The following is a 19,054-nucleotide window of genomic DNA, read 5'->3' as shown; positions in this document are numbered from 1 at the left end:
CGGGTGAACAGTAATTTTAGATTCTGGAAATTGCATTTCCGTCTGGACAGACTTTACGAAAATGGGCATAACTTCTTCGTCCGAACTCCGAATGAGGTGAAACGAAGTGCGTTAGGTAGCTAACTCAAAGGGCTTTCCATGAATATGTTAATGGCCACCAAATAATTTGTGTGCTAGAAGATATTACCCTCCAAAGTAGACCCTCGAAAAGGCTTCACTTGGAAATTTCGGATTTTGATACGGTTGCTCTAAAATTTGGGTTAGACCCATTTCCCACTCAATTTGACCCCCTAAACAAGAATATGAAGTCGGATTTTCGAAAAACGAAATGGATTTATATATATATAGCTAAACAAGGTTCCGGTAACTTCCGAAGCACATTTTTAAGAACATTTTGGGTCATTTCAGAATCGAAACAAACAAAAGTAAAAAGTAAATTGGCCCACAACTTTACAAATGGCCGTTCCTAAATAAAATAGGCCGACAAGCTCACATGGCCTCTATATAAAGTAGTTTGGCCTTATTATTAGTGGCCGACATCTTTATTAAAGTAATCTTCTTATCAGCTGGGCCTATTCTTTTTCTTTTCCTTTGCCAGCTTTGCCATCCACCGCACTAGAAGATTCTTCTATCTGTTCTTGGTAGCGGTTGAGAATAGTCTCAATGTCTTCATCAACATCATCCCCCGCACATGTATCATCTTCTTCATTAGTATGGCTAGCTGAAGCCATAGAAATATCATCTTTTATGTCGATGTCAAAATTTCTCATTAAATCTTTCTTTACTTCTTCCATATAGAGAGCTATAGCTTCAGATTTTGAAATGAGTCCTTTCTTCATTTGAAGTTTTCTCGAAATCTTTTTAAAAGGACTTAACTCTTCTGTGATCTGGGGTTCCACAGTAGTTGTATTATAATAGTTGCTAATCTTAACATTGATTAAATCAATAATTTCTTGGCCATGTAATGTACCTTCGGTATTCTTTTGGAGTAGTTTGCTCCAAAACTTGGTATAAAAGGTCCTTTGTAGACAGGGAAATCCTTCTGAAGTAGTATTAACTTCAATCGACCATTTCATAATCCAAGGGATAGAAAATTCTATAAAGAAATACATCAAAGATATCCCTTCGAAGAATATATTTTCTTCCTGTAAACTTATTATTTTAGGAGAGATATCCACCCATTCTAAATATAATTTTTTGTATGATTCAGGTAGGATTTTTACCGAAGGACCATATAAAGTCCACCATTTGCAAAACCAATTAGGGATATGCCTATCAAATACATTAGAACATATTTTGATAAACCATGAATGTTTTTTATTAGCATTCTCATATAAGAGGACTTTATTAAATCCATCCACATAATCCCAGTAATTGTATTTTACTGCAACCTTTTGTTCTGGATGGATATAATCCAATTCTTTCAATGTACTCATCCCCCATTCCTCAGGTGCTATAACCCTTTTTATAATTAATTTAGAAAAGTTATAAACTTTTTTCGTATTAGCAGGATAGAAATGTTGGAATTCACATCCTGTAGATGAGAGTATAATCTCATAGTGCATTTTGTATTTGTATACTGTAGTAGTATATGATACTGTATCCAAATATCTAGCCATTATCTGCCATGGCTCATTTCTCCATTTGAGATCATTTTCTTCTAAAAGAAGTATAACTTCTTTTTTGTCATTCATATCAAATACTTCTATATTCTCATCATCCATGAGGATTGTAGAATATGATGGTGTGGATGATGTGACATTGTCTCCTTTTTTAGATGGCATAAAATCTAAAAATTCTTTGTACATAGGATGATTGCTATCAACTCCACTAGTTCCGCTGGAACTTGATGCCCCACTAATATTAGTGGTTACCAGCTGTTTGTTTCCGTGTTGGATGAGGATATTACCTCTTCCTCCTCTTGAGTTTCGTCCTCTTCCCCTTTGGGGAGGGGGCCATGATGGTCGCATCCTGCACAAAGACATAAACATCTTATTAAGTCAAATATTCTCTAGTAAGAAAATCTGGAAGACTATTATCTTCACCTTTTTTATACTGTATGTCAAAATCAAAAGGAGCTAATAAAGCTTGCCATCGGGCAAACATCTGTTTAGACACATCATGCTTACAATCTTTATTAAACATAAATTTAGCTGCTTGGCAATCAGTTTTTATTAAAAACTTTTGATTATAAAGATCACCTTGGAATTTAAGAACGCATTTTACTATAGCTAAAATTTCTTTAGCTATAGTGGCATAGTTTTTCTGGGCTGTATTCCATTTGCCAGAATAAAATTGGACAATATAATGTCTTTTATTTTTAGGGCAATATTGAGTAAGAACTCCTCCATATCCTATATCTGAAGCATCAGTTTCAACCGTCTTTGCCCAATTAGGATTGGCCAAGGTTAAACAAGGAAGGTTTTTAACCTTTTCCTTTATTCTTTTAACTGCTTCTGTATGATCATCTGACCAAGCTTTAGGATTATTTTTTAGTCTGTCATATAATATTGCAGAATCTTTTGCTAGATCCTTCACAAAAGGAGCAATATAATTAAGACTGCCAAGAAATCGCTACAACTGAGTTTTGTTAGTAATAACATCAGGGAATTTGGAAGCAAATTCAATACTCCTATTAATAGGACTAATCTTTTAGAAAAAATGATTTATTATATTATATATTATATAGGGAGTTGATGATGGGACATTAGAATGTCCCATCATAAACTCCCTCTTATATAATAGTAGAATAGAATAATAGTAGAATATATATATGATTTTATTGACAATTATTAAATTGATTTTAATATGATATAATAGTACTTGATTTTAATATGATATAATAGTACCTGATTTTTATCACAAAGAAATCATTCTTCAAATAATGAACGGAACCTTACACTATATTAATTTAAATTAATTGTCTAATTAGATTACTTAATATTTAATCATAAAGAAACACTCTTCTTCATCCAATTTTTCCTATTTGAACCTCCACATTTGATTTTATGGTATATAAACATTCATACTTGAATCAATTGTTGCAAAAATAGCTTGATTTTTCTGATTTAAAAGTAGATATCTCTAGACTCTAGTTACTTCGTATAGTAAAATTATAATATAATTAACAAAATTCCTTTTTCAACTTTGAAAAGTTAACCGATCTATCAATCGACATTTCTCATTCTTCTCCCAAGTAATGTATATTTAATTTTTGACATTTATAAATTCTAAAAAAAATACCATCAAGAATTCAAAAGAATAAAAAAAAAAGTTTTGATCAGTCAATAGAGCTTATAGATGTGAAATCGAAGAAGATGAAAAATAAGAGTGAAGAAGATTGGAAGTGCGGCGTTTTTCTCGATGAAACCTAAGACTCGAGAACTAAACTTTTTTCGAAACTAGTGTTTTAGAAAAAATGAAGGTTACATCAATATAAATAAGATTATCTTTACTTATTTTGATTCAAGTACAAAACACTCTTATTAGCCCAAAATTCTAACTATATGGTAAAAGTTAAAGGGCAAAATATGCAAAATGTCAGTCCATACCATCTTTTTAGTCCAATATAAAATGGCTATTTGGCCCTAATTGTTTCAAATAAAAGTTAAAGAAAATGATTGTCGTGTCTTCTTCGTTTTCTTTTTCTTCTCCAGCAACTTCCCTCTTCTTCATCATCTTCTTCTTTTTTCCCCTTCCTCCTCCTTTTTTGCTACTGCTTCATCCTTTTTCTTAATTTTCTTCTTTATAATTTGATGTACTGCAAACAATAATCGTTTCAAGCAAATTATATATTAAAAGACTCAAAAGATTGAGAGAATTTCATTTCTAAATTTTTAATTGTTTGAGATTGAATAGTTAGTGTATATGTCTATTTGGTGTATACTTCATGTATAATGAAGTTATAATAAACTTGTTGAGTGTTTCGTAATGTATAGTTAGTGTATAACTCACGCATAAGTAAGCTATATTGTATAATCCGCGTAGCTATATTATATTACTTTATATGATTTGGTACAATAACCACCACGCAGAGATGTTTAAGTCAAGCCAATGAAGTCATTTCAACTACAACTCGATTAAGATAGAGGGTAAGATAGAGGGATTTGGCTCTCCTAAACGAACAGGGATCAAAGTTCCATTATGACGAAAGAGCAAATCAGAAAACAACAGACCTCACAAAAACACTTGCACAGCAAGGAAACATGAAATCCATTAAACTTCAACTTGATAAGATAGAGAAAATAAGATCTGGGATAAGTCACACTGGGAATATTGTTCCAATGCTTAGGCTAAATCAAAATTTTCAAAAACAGTAGACAATACAACTCTTTCAATGCAAAACCAAGATATCAAACAGTGAAACTATATCAATTTCAACTTTAAATTAGCTAGCAGCTAAATGACTAGCTCTCTGTCTGCTCCCTAAGCCTTCGGATAGTGCTCCTTACGGTAACAGCGCTAGCAGTGCTGGAAAAAAGAGGAAAAAAGAATTAGTACTTTAAGCACAGAACAAGAAAGAGAACAGCAAGAGCTCAGATGATAATTACTTCAATGTGTAAGCACCACCAGCTTTCACTTTGCCACAGTCCTTGCAACCCCAAATACCAACAGCTTTCCTCTTGACGGCATACTACAAGGTAAGAACATAATGACATTATTATCAATGTAATAATGAATCCATGCTCTATAACAAACTATCATACAAAAACACAGGAGAATTGTACCTTTCCGCAGAACTCACAGAAGTACTTGCTGTGCTGACTGACCTCCATCTTCTTGATCTGCTTCCTCAAACTGGCACCATAACGGGTACCTATATGTTGGGAGAAAGAGGAGGTTATTCAAGGACTTCATTAAAAAAAGAAAATGAAGCTTCTTAGAGGATACCAACAGTAGATCGTAGTCACCAAATGCAGGTATAAATGAAATCATGACCAAAAATTAAGTAATGGAGACAGAATCCACATAAATGACTGGTATAATTATTGTTATTGCAGATAACAACGGTCTTGTTTATTAGAAAATCATTGTGATAAACTATAAGCTGCAAATCCAAATCTTATTGTTTTTCTTCACATGCAATCTTCTAGAATAAGCTACTTATTGTTCACCATTAAAATACAGAAGTAACACAACAGCATCTTAAGCATTTAAGGTACACACCGTATTTCCCGACAATACCAGCCTTCTTGGTTCTCTTGGTCTGCATAAATAAAAGAGTTGCATTTAACAAGCATGTCAAGCTAAAATGAGAGGATATAACGAAGAAAATGAGAAATATCTTAGCAGTCGAACAAGAAATTATAAGATATCAAATCATTGAATAATCAATTAAATCAAAAGCCATGCATTGTAATTGGACAACCATAAACTTTATTCCATTCAGGCAACCACAAAGTAAGATTAAAGAAAGAAGAGGCTCTACCGCAAAGGACCCAAGATGTTTCTGCCTATGCTATACATATGTGGCAATCATATATAGATTTAAGTTGAAAATATTTAATATTAATAATTCATATAGCTAGCAATGTCGGCAAAATTACAAGAGTAATATTCCCCATAAACTGTTTCTAACCCAAGCTATATGCATACAACGAGAAAAGAGCGTAGTACAATAGAATAGAAAATCAGAAGAACACCAAACAGAACAAAAGAAGAGGCCCATATAATCATCAGCTTAAAGACTCCACCTTTGCTACCCGGAGCACTTGACTTTTACTGGTACTTGAAGAAGCAACAAAAACTAACTAAACATTTCACCTAATTGAGGATTAATCCAACACTTAAACCAGAAAAAGAAATCCATCAAAACAATACAAGATGCGTAAATCCGCATAACAGTATATTGTTCAAATTGCTAATTACTGAAGGTTTTAAACAGTAATGGTTGTTTGAATTTAAGAGTAGAGATTACCATTTTGGTGAGTTACGGAAGAACCTTGACACCTGCTGGAAGAGAAGACGCCGCGGCTGCTGCAATAAAACCCTAGATTGCAAAGAATTAGTCCTTTTTGTTGGTGCTTTTATATGGGTGGCCCGATTCTAAGTGGATCCTAACATGGGTTTTGCCCTAAAATCCAGTAAGGGATACAGGCCCATTTAGTCCTTTTTTCTAGTCTAATACTCATATAATAGCATTTGGGAATGAAAATTTTGTAATGAGATGTAACATAATTCAAATTCATAACTTAGTTTTCAATAAAGTGAACTAAAATCGTATGCAATCGAGTTTAATTTAATTTAGTCATCAAGATTAAGAAAATATTAAATTATTGTCAGATTTTGTTTTTTTAAAGCTTATTTTAATTTTCAGATTTGTGTTAAATTGAAAATAAACGTAAACATGTAACATGCGTATGTGATAGGGGTGTGCAAAAATCGAACTAATCAATAAATCAAATAAAAAAAAGTGTAATTGGTTTATTGTTATTGGGTTATTGGGCTAACGGGTTTTTAACGATTTTATAAAAACAATAAATTATCAAGTTATCGATTTGGTTTTTTAATATTGGATAAACCAATAAGCGATAACTCATTAAGACTGTAGTAATTTAAACATTTACCCGTACATAAATATTACTCTAAACATTAATCTCAGTACCTTAGTAGTTATTGTCTTTGACCTCTAGCCTTCAAATTACCCTACATATCAACTTTAAGTTCACAACTTCATATTATACAAAACACCAATACCTAAAGTAAGAACTCTATTCATTTCATATTCTCATTGTGTAACTTGTATAGTTCTTTTTATGTTAGTTATTATTGTTTTTATTCTATGAGCATTTTAAAAATTACATTAGTGTCTTGTCGCGTCAAATTGTTGGAGAAGTCATGTATTTATTTTATAAGCATTTTCTTATTCATTAAACCAAAAATCGAACCATTAAGAACCAAAATCGATAAATCAAAAATCAATAAAAAAATATCTTATTGGTTTGGTTATTTATTTATCATATTTAAAAATCGATAAATTAACCGATAATACATTAAATCGAACCAAAGCACACCCCCAATACGTGATATATTAACATGACGTTTGGTTATAAATTTTTTAAAATTTATTTTTAAATATATGTTTGGCCATGAAACTGATCGAGGAAAAAATTACAGCTTCTAAAAACTTAAATTTACAAAATTTCAATTGTATAATCTATAATCAAATGGAAGATAAGTAATCACATCGTCATTTAGCGCGTACGCGGACGAAACACTGCACAATTGATGGAAACTTCAAACAATAAAATTGAAATAAGCTTTACAATACCAATACCAAATTGCGTTAGCCATTGTCATTTTCTTTTGCCCTTAGATTCTTTCTTTTTCTTCCAAATAATAAAAAGTCAAAACCTTTTGGCATACATGACAAATTTTATACTCTAATTATAACATATCATTCCTCCATCTTCATATTCTTGATTCTCCCAATTTTTCTCCCTTTAACCTAAACCCCATTCTCCATATTCCTCAATTCCAAAAAATTCTTTGTACCCTTACCCCAATTTTCTTGAGCCATAGATCAACCATGATGATGCTGGTAAACTGTTCCAATTGTCATACCCCATTACAGCTACCACCAGGTGCAAGATCCATTCGTTGTGCGATTTGTCAGGCAGTAACACAGTTGGCTGACCCGCGTGCTGTTCTTCCACCACCACATAATCAATACCAGCACCCACCACCGTCTTCATCTGCCGCCGCCGCACCTCCGTCCCCTTACAACCACGCACCTCCTGGCCCACCACCCAATGCTCATGGAAGAAAGAAAGCTGTGATTGTTGGTGTATCATATAAGTATTCTAGGCATGAACTGAAAGGATGCCTTAATGATGCTAAATGTATGAAATATCTCTTGATCAACAAGTTTCATTTTCCAGAGGCGTCTATTCTTATGCTTACTGGTAAAAAAATTTGAATCTTTGTGCTTTTTAAGCTGTTTTGACAATTATATGAATTGCATAAATTAGGATGATTTGTTTGATTCTGTTGCTTAGGAATTGTTCTTTTGGAGATCTCATTTACCTTATTCAACTAGTTTAGGATTGAGATATAGTTGATTGATATAACCTTTTGAAAATCTAATGAGAAAACATTGATTGAGATTGCAGAAGTTGTTTATTTTCACTTTTGAGCAAATCAATACACAACTTTGTTCCCGGATATACATGTGGTGTCCAAACCAGTCAAAGAAGGAAATTGCCTTTCAAAATAGTCCCTTTTACGCAGTGATCATCAATAAGTTTTCAGAGGATCAAGGGATAGGCTAGTGTGGTTAGGGCCTCAACTTCTAACAATGAGGGGATTAGAGTTACCAAAGGTGCAACTGAGAAAAAAATGACTTTGAAGCTCCTAGGTGTAGGGGGTTCGGGTGGGGCTAACCATATTATGAAGAAAAAAGGACAGCATACTCCACATGATCAGATGACGGCGCGTCTAACATTATGGATGTTAGCGGCCTGGAGTCGTTTTAATAGTTTCTTTTTATTTGGTTAGTTGTGCAACCTCTACAGTCTTTTGAGTTTTGATTGCCACCATCAATTTTCAAAGTGTACCTAACAAATTTGCAAGGATGAATAGTTATGATTGTATGTCTACACTCTTCTATTGTTTGTAACAACTAGTTATCATAGTTTATCCTTTTTACATTGACAATAATCTCAGAAGTGTGGATGCTTGAATTTTTTCAACTTTGGGTAATTTGTTTTAGAGACGTGTTTCATCATTTCAACTCTCTTGGCATGTGCAGAAGAGGAAACCGATCCATATAGAACTCCGACTAAACAGAACATGCGCATGGCATTGTATTGGCTTGTACAGGGATGCCAACCGGGAGACTCGCTACTCTTTCATTATTCTGGTCATGGCTCAAGACAAAGGAATTACAATGGAGATGAAGTGGATGGATATGATGAAACTTTATGTCCCCTAGATTTTGAAACTCAGGGTATGATTGTTGATGATGAAATCAATGCAACAATTGTCAGGCCTCTTCCTCAAGGAGTAAAACTTCATGCCATAATAGATGCTTGCCACAGCGGAACTGTTTTAGACCTTCCATTCCTTTGTAGAATGAGCAGGTATGTCACTTATCCTTAGTAATTTATGATAATTTTCTTTGTTAGATATTGTTATCTATTGGTTGAAGCATTTAGGTATAGTTGGATAAACAAAAAGTCGAATTTCATTAAATATGTTTAATGAGTATTTATTTTACAACTAAGAGATTCCTAATCTTAAAGATTAACAAAGTATCTTTTGTTTTGTTTTCATTTAAGATAGAGGGCTGATAAGTAAGAGCCGCCTCACTAATAGGTTACTCTGACATTTGAGATATGATATGTTCCATGAGTGACTCTTCAGTTCGAGAATGTATATGGTTTGACTAAACAACAAATTCTACAAATATGATTAAATTAGAACATGATATACAGTACACAAGTTAATACCTTGAAAATGTTCTGTAATTTTTTTTCCAGCTAGGTTCAACTTCTAATTCTACTCTATCTTTGGTAATACTTATTTTTGTAACTTCATGAAAACAGGAGCGGACAATATGTATGGGAAGACCATCGTCCCCGTTCTGGTGTCTGGAAAGGAACTAATGGTGGTGAAGTTTTCTCTTTTAGTGGTTGTGATGATGATCAAACTTCAGCTGATACATCTGTAAGTTTGATTAATGTTATCCCTCTTTCTGTGTACTGGATTTAACTTGAAACTATTAGTTTATCTCTCTTTCTGTGTACTGGATTAAACTTAGAAGCTATTAGGAAACTAATGACTTTGATGTGCAGGCTCTTTCAAAAATAACTTCAACTGGTGCTATGACTTTCTGTTTCATTCAAGCTATTGAGCGTGGTCATGGTGCCACATATGGAAGTATATTGACGGCAATGCGAAATGCTATTCGACAAGCTGGTGGAAGTTCAGGGGGTGACTTTGGTGGCGGTGCTGTCACATCTCTCATCTCCATGCTTCTGACAGGTGGTAGTGTTGGTATGGGTGGAGGATTTAGTCAGGTAACTTGAACAAACTATGTTAATTTACCACTGAAGTAAAAAAAAAATTTTTTGGGTAAATAAACTGATTTTATTACCAAGCGGGAGTTACAAATCAAAAGAACAGTCTGGACATCTCCCAGAACTATATAATTCCAGCATTCTATCATACTCTACCCCAAACCATTGCTTAGTCTATCCAATACCATGTATAACCCAGTAGGTAATTAGATAGGGTACCAATCTAGCATCTGCATTTTCGTGCTCAATTTCGGCTTCATTCCTCCTCTGATATGGACTTCTTGAACAATCTTCTTAATTAGAGCGCCACAGCTCTATTCTTCTTCTGAAAAATCCTATGGTTCCTCTCCTGCCAGATGTAGTAAACACTGGCTTCAAGTGTGATTCGAAAGATTTCAGCTTCTCGTAATTTCCCTTTGTAATTGTCTTGTGCCCATCTCTGCTCCTCATTCTATCCAGATGCCTGCTTCTGGATATTTTGCCATCGTAGAACCTTCTGCCAGACCTGACCCGAGTAGGGGCGGCTGAAGAATAAATGCTTGATGTTCTCATTCCCAGCATCACACAGTATACACTTGGTGCTATCCACGCTTCCCCAAGCAAGTAGTCTTTCCTTTGTCAGGAATCTCCCATGTAGAGTTAAAAATAATTTAAAACTCCATTTTGGGCAAGCAATAGTATTGCACACCAGTTTCCTCCACTCTACTTTTGGATATTCCCCTCTCAGCAGTTGATACACTTGCTTAATTGAGAACTTCACTGTTTGTATTACTTGTGCTTCATTCCATCTCACAGCCTCCAAGTATTAATGTGCTTGTAGTATTTTCCTCACCATCCATGAGGCTTGGTTTGCTTGGATATTCCACACTGTTCCTTGTTTCCCATTATACATATGCACCCATTGTACCCATAGCTTGTCCTTCTTTTTTGCTCAGGTTCCACAGGAGTTTGCAGATGGCTGCCTTGTTCCACTACTGAATACTTAAGATACTTAGGCCTCCTGTAGTCCTTGGTTTACATAGCTGGTCCCAAGTGCAATCAATGCTTTCTTTGATATATCTGCACCTCCAGTCCATATGAAACTTCTACATAACCCTTCAATGCATTTGATCACTTTCTTTGGTAAGATAAACACCTGCGACCAGAACACGTGTGAACAGAGAATAACACACTCTGATAAATTGGACCCTTCCTGCATAGGAAAGGAACCTAGAGGTCCAGTTCTGTATCCTTCCCATAATCTTGTCAATCAATAGTTGGCATTGCACAATAGTTACTCTCTCAGTATTTAAGGGGACTCCCAAGTATTTAAAAGGCATTGTGCCCTGTGAGAAGCCTAGTTCCTATAGTATAGCTTGCTGCATTTCAAGTGATACTCCTCCAAAATAAATGGAGCTTGTATCTATATTAGCTTCCAGCCCAGAAGCTGATGAGAAAACTTTGAAAAGCTCATAAACTTGTCTAACAGATGTGAGTTCACCTTTACTAAACAAGAGTAGGTCATCAGCGAAGCTTAATTGGACCAGGTGCATTTTAGCACATCTTGGATGGTACTTGAAATTTGGGGACTTCCTCAGTTGTTTAAGCAGTCTGGTGAAATATTTCATGGCTAAAACAAAGAGATAAGGAGATAGTGGATCTCCTTGTCTTAGCCCCTTCTTTGCCTCAAAGGGAGTGCTGGGGAAGCCATTAGTCAAGACAGTGTAAGACATTGTGCTTATGCATTGGAAAATCCAGTCCACAAACATACTGGGAATCTATCTTCACTGAATCATATGCTTTCCTCATATCAACTTTCAGCATGCATCTAGGGGATACCCCTTTCCTCTCATAGCCCTTGACCAGTTCAGTGCTCAAGATAATGTTGTCATTTATCAGCCTACCTGGCACAAAAGCAGACTGCTCTTTATCTACTAGACTATCCATCACACTCTGCATTCTATTAGTGAGCACTTTTGAAATAATTTTGTACACCACAGTACAACATGAGGTAGGTCTATACTCTGAAATATTTGATGGATGGTCTATTTTAGGGATTAGTGTCACAGTGGTGCAGTTTATGGCTTTAAGTAGCTTCCCTGATAAGAAAAACTCATGGATAGCATCAGTGATCTCTTCTCCTACAGTTGCCCACACTTTCTTGAAAAAGATGGCAATAAAACCATCAGACCCTGGTGCTTTATTGTCATTTATTCCCTGTAGAGCCTGTAGTATTTCATCTCTTGAGACAGGCACTATCAGATGTGCTTGTTTCCCTCTATCCAATCTAGGTCCATCTCTCATTACTTGGTGATTTACTGCTGGTAATTGGTTTGCACAAGTCTCCAATATTTTTTTTGTAAAAACCAAGTATCTCCTCCTCTATATCACTGCTGCTTGTCATTATATTTCCATTTGCACTGGTCAAGCTGGTGATTCTATTCTGAGCTAGCCTATTTTTTAGACTAACATGGAAGTAAGCTGTATTACCATCTCCCAGTTTCAACCATTGCACCCTTGACTTCTGTCTCATGATGCTTTCTTCTACATTTAGCCATTTCTCTCGGTTTAGTTTCGCCTCCCTTTCTGTTTCAATCAAGCTTGTAGGCTGGCCTGGTTGCCTCATAGAGCTCTGTACATCCTGCAACTGTTGTCTGTACAACTTGATTCTAGCTTCCACTCCCTGAAATGCAGTTGTATTGAGAGTCTTTTGTGCTTGCTTCACCCTCTTTAATTTCTGCCACACTCTCCCCATGCCATTTCCTCTTTGATTATCCTGCCATGCATGCTTCACAATGTCCTGGAACTGTACATGTTTTGCTAGGTGATTTAAGAATTTAAAAGGTCTAGATCTCAGCTCAACCTGTTGATAAAGAAAAAAATGCTCTTGAAGAAGCAGTGTTTAGATTCTGAATCCTATCTCTGATAAGTGGTTTAAATTTATACAATAAAATTTATATATAAACATGTATGCAATGTTTTAGGAAATATATAAGGTTAATGTAATATTTTTTAAAATTCTCATCATCTATGTGAAATGTTGAAAATAATTTCATACATTTTGAATTAAAAAAATTGGCTTTGCACACACTTTTATTTCTAAAGTTCTAGTTATCTAGTGATTTCATTTTACCATTAAGTAGAATGTCAACAATATCATATATTTGAATAATTCAAATCTACTTTGAACTGAAAAAAATTCTTGGCTCACTTGAGGCTTTCAAACTTCAATTTTTGGAGCTTCACAATTACTTAAGTGATCTGAGGCTTGATCCAATCTTGTTCTTCCTTTTGGGTGATTTTGGGAGTTTATTGTAGTACCCTTGTGTATTTCACCCACATTTTAAAATTCTTTTTGGCATTGATTGAAGCATCAACTCCATTTGCAGCTCATGGTTAGCAAGAGCATAAATGCACTAGCTATGCTCTGAAAGGCTTGACATGTTTTGTGTTTATCAGCTTTCTTCTTTTGAAATTATGACCATTATCAAACTTACTCGTACAGGTGTAAAGTCATTATTCTATCATAATTTTCCTTGAGTTACAGAATGTAAGTGTAGTTCTTGACATTTGCCCTGCACTCTTTTCAGGAGCCCCAGTTAACAGCTTGCCAGCCATTCGATGTGTATGCGAAGCCATTTTCATTGTGATACTCCTTCTGCCCTCGTTCCCCCTTTTGGTGTGTTTGCATTTGGATTTTTTGTATAGATAGAAATTTCATCGGGTCCTATAATATGCTGCTTATGCATGAGAATGCGAATAGCTTAGCTTTCTGATAGAAAGCTTTATAATGAAACTATTGTCAATATAGCTGGCCTTTAACTGTTGCAATATCTACAGATTTACTGAATTTGTTCAAAAATTTAGCTGTGAGATGTAACTCCTTGGTACTCTGGTTCTTTACTTGAGAAGTTTTATGCTTACCTTCCTCTTTTGCCTTTGTATAAAAGAAATTTGAGTTGTTTTATATAGGCGTTTTTCAATGGATTTGTCTACCAAGTACCAGCTTAGGTGAATTTGCTACCTCAATTTTGTACCTTTTTCAGAAAATATTTGCTTCAAGTTGCTTTTGCAAAATACAAAAAGTAGAAACTGAGATTTGAGAGTTATGTGTCAATCAAATGACACATTGATTGATATTTATTAATTATTCATGGTGGGAATAAATTGATTTCAACAAAATCTACCAATTATTTATAGAAAAAACTTTTTTTTTCTTACTATAATACTAACAAAGTAGTAGTTTAGTTTTATTCTTTTTGTGAACCTATATAAAGTAATGCTATAAGCACTAAAGAGCACAATTCTGTTGAAATAACTAAAAACTAGTATGGTTAAGGGTGTGTTTGATAGGGAGGAATATATTCTTTATATATATTTTTTAATTTTTGTATGTTGGGTTGGTGAAAATAAATTGGAGTAGAAAAAATAAATTTCGTAAGTGACATTTTACGTTGATCGTCTCTTTTCCACCTCCTCACTCACCAGTCACCTCCACTTATATAATTGTTCTTTTGATCATATTTTTTTATTTAATTATCAAACACTAAAATTAAATAAGAAAATTGTTTATTTGCTAAACACATAAGCTTTATTTTAGTGAGTGTAAGAAGAATTTAAGAGAGTTCTAGTGGAAAACTTTTTGTTTTCTTTCCTGTCCTTTCTTTTTCCTTGGTTTTGTTAACAAACTACAAAAAGTGAAGAATAGTTTTTTCTTTACAAACAAAGTAGGCTTTTTGGCCATGGATTTGAAATATTGTTTACTTTTTTTTTGAAAATTTATAAAATTGAAGATGAAGTTACGTTTAATTATATTTTTTTTTTGCAAAAGAGAGAATAGAACATTTTTCTCATGTTTGGAGCACTTATTCAACTTGGAGTTGAAAATGGAATAGCAAAACAGGTTTGGAATAGTTTTCTAAATTTGAAATCCAATAACTCAAAGTTAGATTAAAATCTTTATAATCAAACACTTAATTTTAAATAAATAAATAAAAAAAATTCAAAAATAAATAAATAATTCTCACAGCCAAACAAGTAGATTTTCCTTCCCATTTACAAATCATGCAATGGCTCTTATCCAATGTAAAATAAAATAAAATGCAAAAACTAATTTGTGTATGGCTATTGTATAAATGCATTTAGTACTTACTCTCTACAAGAAAATTCATGAGTAGTTTAATTATTTCCTTTGGTGAATAACTGTTGATTTACGTTTATAGTTTGGTATGGTTGGAAGGAAAGTACCTAATAATTGAATATACATTTTTTTTTATTTAGTTGTTTGATACGTGAGATAAGAATAATAATCTCGAGATAAAATTTGAAATTAACTACTATATTTCAGGTTTGGTTTGAGATATTAACTAGCAACGACAAGCGCCCCTCCCCCCTGCGTGCGAGGTCAGAGTGGGCTCAACGGTCAGCTTCTATATTCGCTAGATCTAGAGAGATATTACAAGTTCTCCATCACAGATTCCACCACCTTTCGAAAATGTTTCATTCCATCATTGTACTAAAATGACGAACATCTATTTCCATATTTAACAAAAGATGTAATAAAATAATCTCATAAAATATCTTTTTAACTCATATCATGTCGTTGCTTAATAAATATTTTCATTTCCCTTGCTCTTTTTTAACTACTACCAAACAAAAGAAATGACCACATGTATTTCTTAACTTTTACTTTTCCTCCCCAACCTAGCTAGTTTTGTTTTTTACATCCCTAATAAATTTGTTTTTAAAATTTATAAAAAATGATATTTTCAGATCTTATAATTTATAATTAAAAACTTTTTTCCATAATTACGACAAATTAAAATGATTTTTTTATGTATATATCTATACCAAGCTTTTGAACATATGTATATTTTCATCTGAGAAAACTATGAAACCAAACTATATATGCTATTTAGTTATTTCCTGGACATTCCATAATTGCACTATCATTTAGTGAAAAAAAAGAAGAAGAAAGAAAGAACCAATGAGAGTTGTGATGGAATGATAAATATTTCTTTATTCTTAATCAGAGGTCTCGGGTTTGAGTTTCCCTAAATATGAAATTGTCTTTGTTAAGGAGCAATTTACCCCAAAGTGGAACTTCACGGCGCAAATTCAGATTTAATCGGACTCTAATATAAATAACGGACACCAGATGAAAAAAAAAACTGTTTCATGCACCAGAAAATGACAAAAACGGTTCCTTCGAGGCATTTTCAAAGTAGTTTCTTACATATAATTTTGAACAATTTTGGTTTTTTAAGTTTGTCAAAAAAAAAAGAGACCTTTTTAATGTCGATCATTTTTTCCTAACAAACTTCACCTGTAGATTTAGAGGAAATTTCTTTCTTTTTAAAAAAAATAAAAATAAAATCGATTTACCCATATTTGTGAGAGAGAAAAAATGCTGGTATTTGACAAATTTAAAAGACAAAAACTACTCACAAAAAATAATCTAAGAATTAGTTTAAATCCACCCCAAACATAAATTAAAGGACCACTTCTTCTTTTTTGTTGATGTCCATTCGATATTCATATTAAAGTTCGATTAAATTTAAATTCGCGTTAGAAAGTTCCACATTAGAGGGTAAATTACTCTATAACAAAGGCGACTCTGTACTCAGAGAGTCTCGAACTTGAGACCTCGGATTAAGGATGAAGAAGTATTTATTACTCCAACACAATCGTCATTGTTGGTTTATGTTATTTTCTCTACCACGTAATGCTAGAAAGTTTAATCCAATTAAAATTTCACTTCTATCATGTACATATATTTGAGAGCTCAATCATAATAAGTTAATTGTTCTTATCATGCTATGAATAATTTTGATGCAAATTAAAATTTCTTTTTATAATTTTTTACACGTCTATACTAAAAACTCAACAGTTTGATTGATGTAAAATACAATAATTTGTTTAGGGTACTAAATTTTTTTATTGGGTTTTCCCTGATTGACAATCTTGGCATTCTCTAGTTCTGAATTTCAAAAAAAAAAAAAACGGATAAAAGAAATTTAGGAAAATAGTAATAAAACTTGTTACTATGTATATTAAACAAAAAAAAGATACGAAGAGTTTTTTCCCCTCCCATCTTACATGGCAAGAATACAACTCAAAACTTACGTTACAAATTTTTAGCCCAAAAACAATTCGGTATTTAACCATATATAAAACTTTCAATTTTTTTTTATAAAAACATTTTAAAATTTAATATATAACATTATACTTCAATATATAATATGATATGAAATTATAAAATGTGTGTATATAAATTCATATACAATAACAAACAAATTTATATACTATTAAGGTTCGTTTGGCAGTGCGAGATGAAATCATGAAATAAGTTGAAGTTTTATTTGGACCTGCGATTTGGGGTAGATATAAATGTTGAGTTGTTTTTATAAAATATAAACTAATTGTGGGTCAATTTTTGTATTTGAAAAATTCCAAATCACGATTTGAATTTTTCAAATCATGATTTTTGAAGAATATGAATTTCATCTCATGATTCTATATCGCATGTTCAAACGCCTAATAAAATTTTGAATATATAAGGTAACTTCATGAACTATACCATAATATAATTATCTAAATAAAATAAAAAAAGGTAGGGCGAAAGTTAAAGTATATCAACCCCTTTCTACTTTCATCATTGCTTAATAAATCAAATAAGAGAAGTAATTTAAGAGAAAAGGCCCAAAATAGTCCATCATCTTTAGGTTAAGATTCAAAGTCATCCTTGAGTTTTCACATGGAGCACTAATAGTCCCTCATGTTTACAATATTGGTGCACTTTTGGTCCTTCCCTAAGCTTTTGCCTATTTTTTAACATTAATTTTGTCCATTATTTTATGTAAGGAATGTCCCATTGTCTTTTTATACATTTAATAGAAACAATAACTCTATGTGAGAGAAGTGAGAAGAAGAACACATTGTTCTATTCAGTAGAAATATTACTGCAGCTAAACTAAGAACATTTTAATATATGACATTGCAAGAAAAGAAAAATTTGTACTATTGCACGTGAAATCATTGTGATGAACCTCTCGACTTTACCTGCAATACGATTTTTACTAAGCAAAACGAGGTGTTTTTCTTCTTACAATCTCTCACATGGAGTTCTTATTTCTACTAAATATATAAAATGACAATTAAACATTCCATACATAAATTATGGATAAAATCAATGTTAAGAAATAGGTAAAATTTTGAAGGAGGACCAAAAGTGCACCAATGTTGCAAACATGAGGGACTACATATGAAAACTCAAGGATGACTTTGAGTCTTAACTCAAATATGAGGGACTATTTTGGACCTTTTCTCAGTAATTTTATAATTTTTACTTCTCCTTCTTCTTCATCTTTTAAAAATGTTTTTCATTGTTTTTTTCATTTTGATTTTTAAAAAAATAGCATATTATGCAAATTGTTATTAGTGGTAACACGTATCACATTTTTTACAATGAGTATTGAAAAAAAAAATACAGCTTATAATTAAACGATAACATATTCATTATTTAATGTAATTTCATAAATGAGGTATTGAAAAAATGATTTATACACAATCTTATATTTATCGTGTAAAAATAAGAGATAATTTTCAAAAGAAAAATTTAATCACCTGATATAAATATCAAGGTAATGTTTTTTCTCTACCATATTTGACATTTCCCCAATTTCGACATTACTCAACAAACCAAATAAGAGAAATAATATTTCTAAGTTTTCCCTTGTTTTTTTTCATTATATTTTAAAAATAAATATGCATTAGACATTATTAGTAGTAGTGTAAGGCATGTCACAATTTCTCGCAATGTATGTTGAAAGAAAAATTCAACTAACAAATAATAACAATATATTAATGTAATTTTACAATGTATCGAGAAGTTGGTATGTATACAGTCTCATCCCTATCTTGTAAAGATAAATAAATTATTTATGAAAAAAAATTAGTTACTAAATATAAAATATCGCGAGTAAATACTTTTCTCTACCATACTAATTATTTTTCGAAGTTCAGCATTGCTAAATATAACGAATAAGAGAAGGAAA

The 19,054-nt window shown here is 32.7% G+C and overlaps 2 protein-coding genes across 2 annotated transcripts; one reads left to right on the top strand and one right to left on the bottom strand.

The window, feature by feature from the left end:
* Positions 1-4,188: 4,188 nt before the first annotated feature.
* Positions 4,189-6,012, bottom strand: LOC102601623 (60S ribosomal protein L37a). Its single transcript, XM_006354619.2, has 5 exons — positions 5,918-6,012; positions 5,167-5,206; positions 4,728-4,816; positions 4,551-4,633; positions 4,189-4,470 (listed from the first exon to the last, which is right to left on the bottom strand). The coding sequence occupies exons 1-5, from the start codon at positions 5,918-5,920 to the stop codon at positions 4,407-4,409; spliced, it is 279 nt and encodes a 92-aa protein (XP_006354681.2). The 5' UTR covers positions 5,921-6,012; the 3' UTR covers positions 4,189-4,406.
* A 1,299-nt stretch (positions 6,013-7,311) lies between these two features.
* LOC102590125 (metacaspase-1) lies at positions 7,312-13,921 on the top strand. The gene is made up of 5 exons (XM_006354589.2): positions 7,312-7,904; positions 8,750-9,080; positions 9,546-9,666; positions 9,795-10,019; positions 13,589-13,921. Exons 1-5 carry the CDS (start codon positions 7,529-7,531, stop codon positions 13,646-13,648), a joined length of 1,113 nt encoding a protein of 370 aa, XP_006354651.1. The 5' UTR covers positions 7,312-7,528; the 3' UTR covers positions 13,649-13,921.
* Positions 13,922-19,054: the final 5,133 nt, after the last annotated feature.

The sequence above is a fragment of the Solanum tuberosum genome, unplaced genomic scaffold, assembly GCF_000226075.1.
Source record: "Solanum tuberosum cultivar DM 1-3 516 R44 unplaced genomic scaffold, SolTub_3.0 scf00173, whole genome shotgun sequence".
NCBI classification, from domain to species: Eukaryota; Viridiplantae; Streptophyta; class Magnoliopsida; order Solanales; family Solanaceae; genus Solanum; species Solanum tuberosum.
The sequence above is the reverse complement of the archived record's forward strand: the minus strand, read 5'-3'. Positions and strand labels throughout refer to the sequence as shown.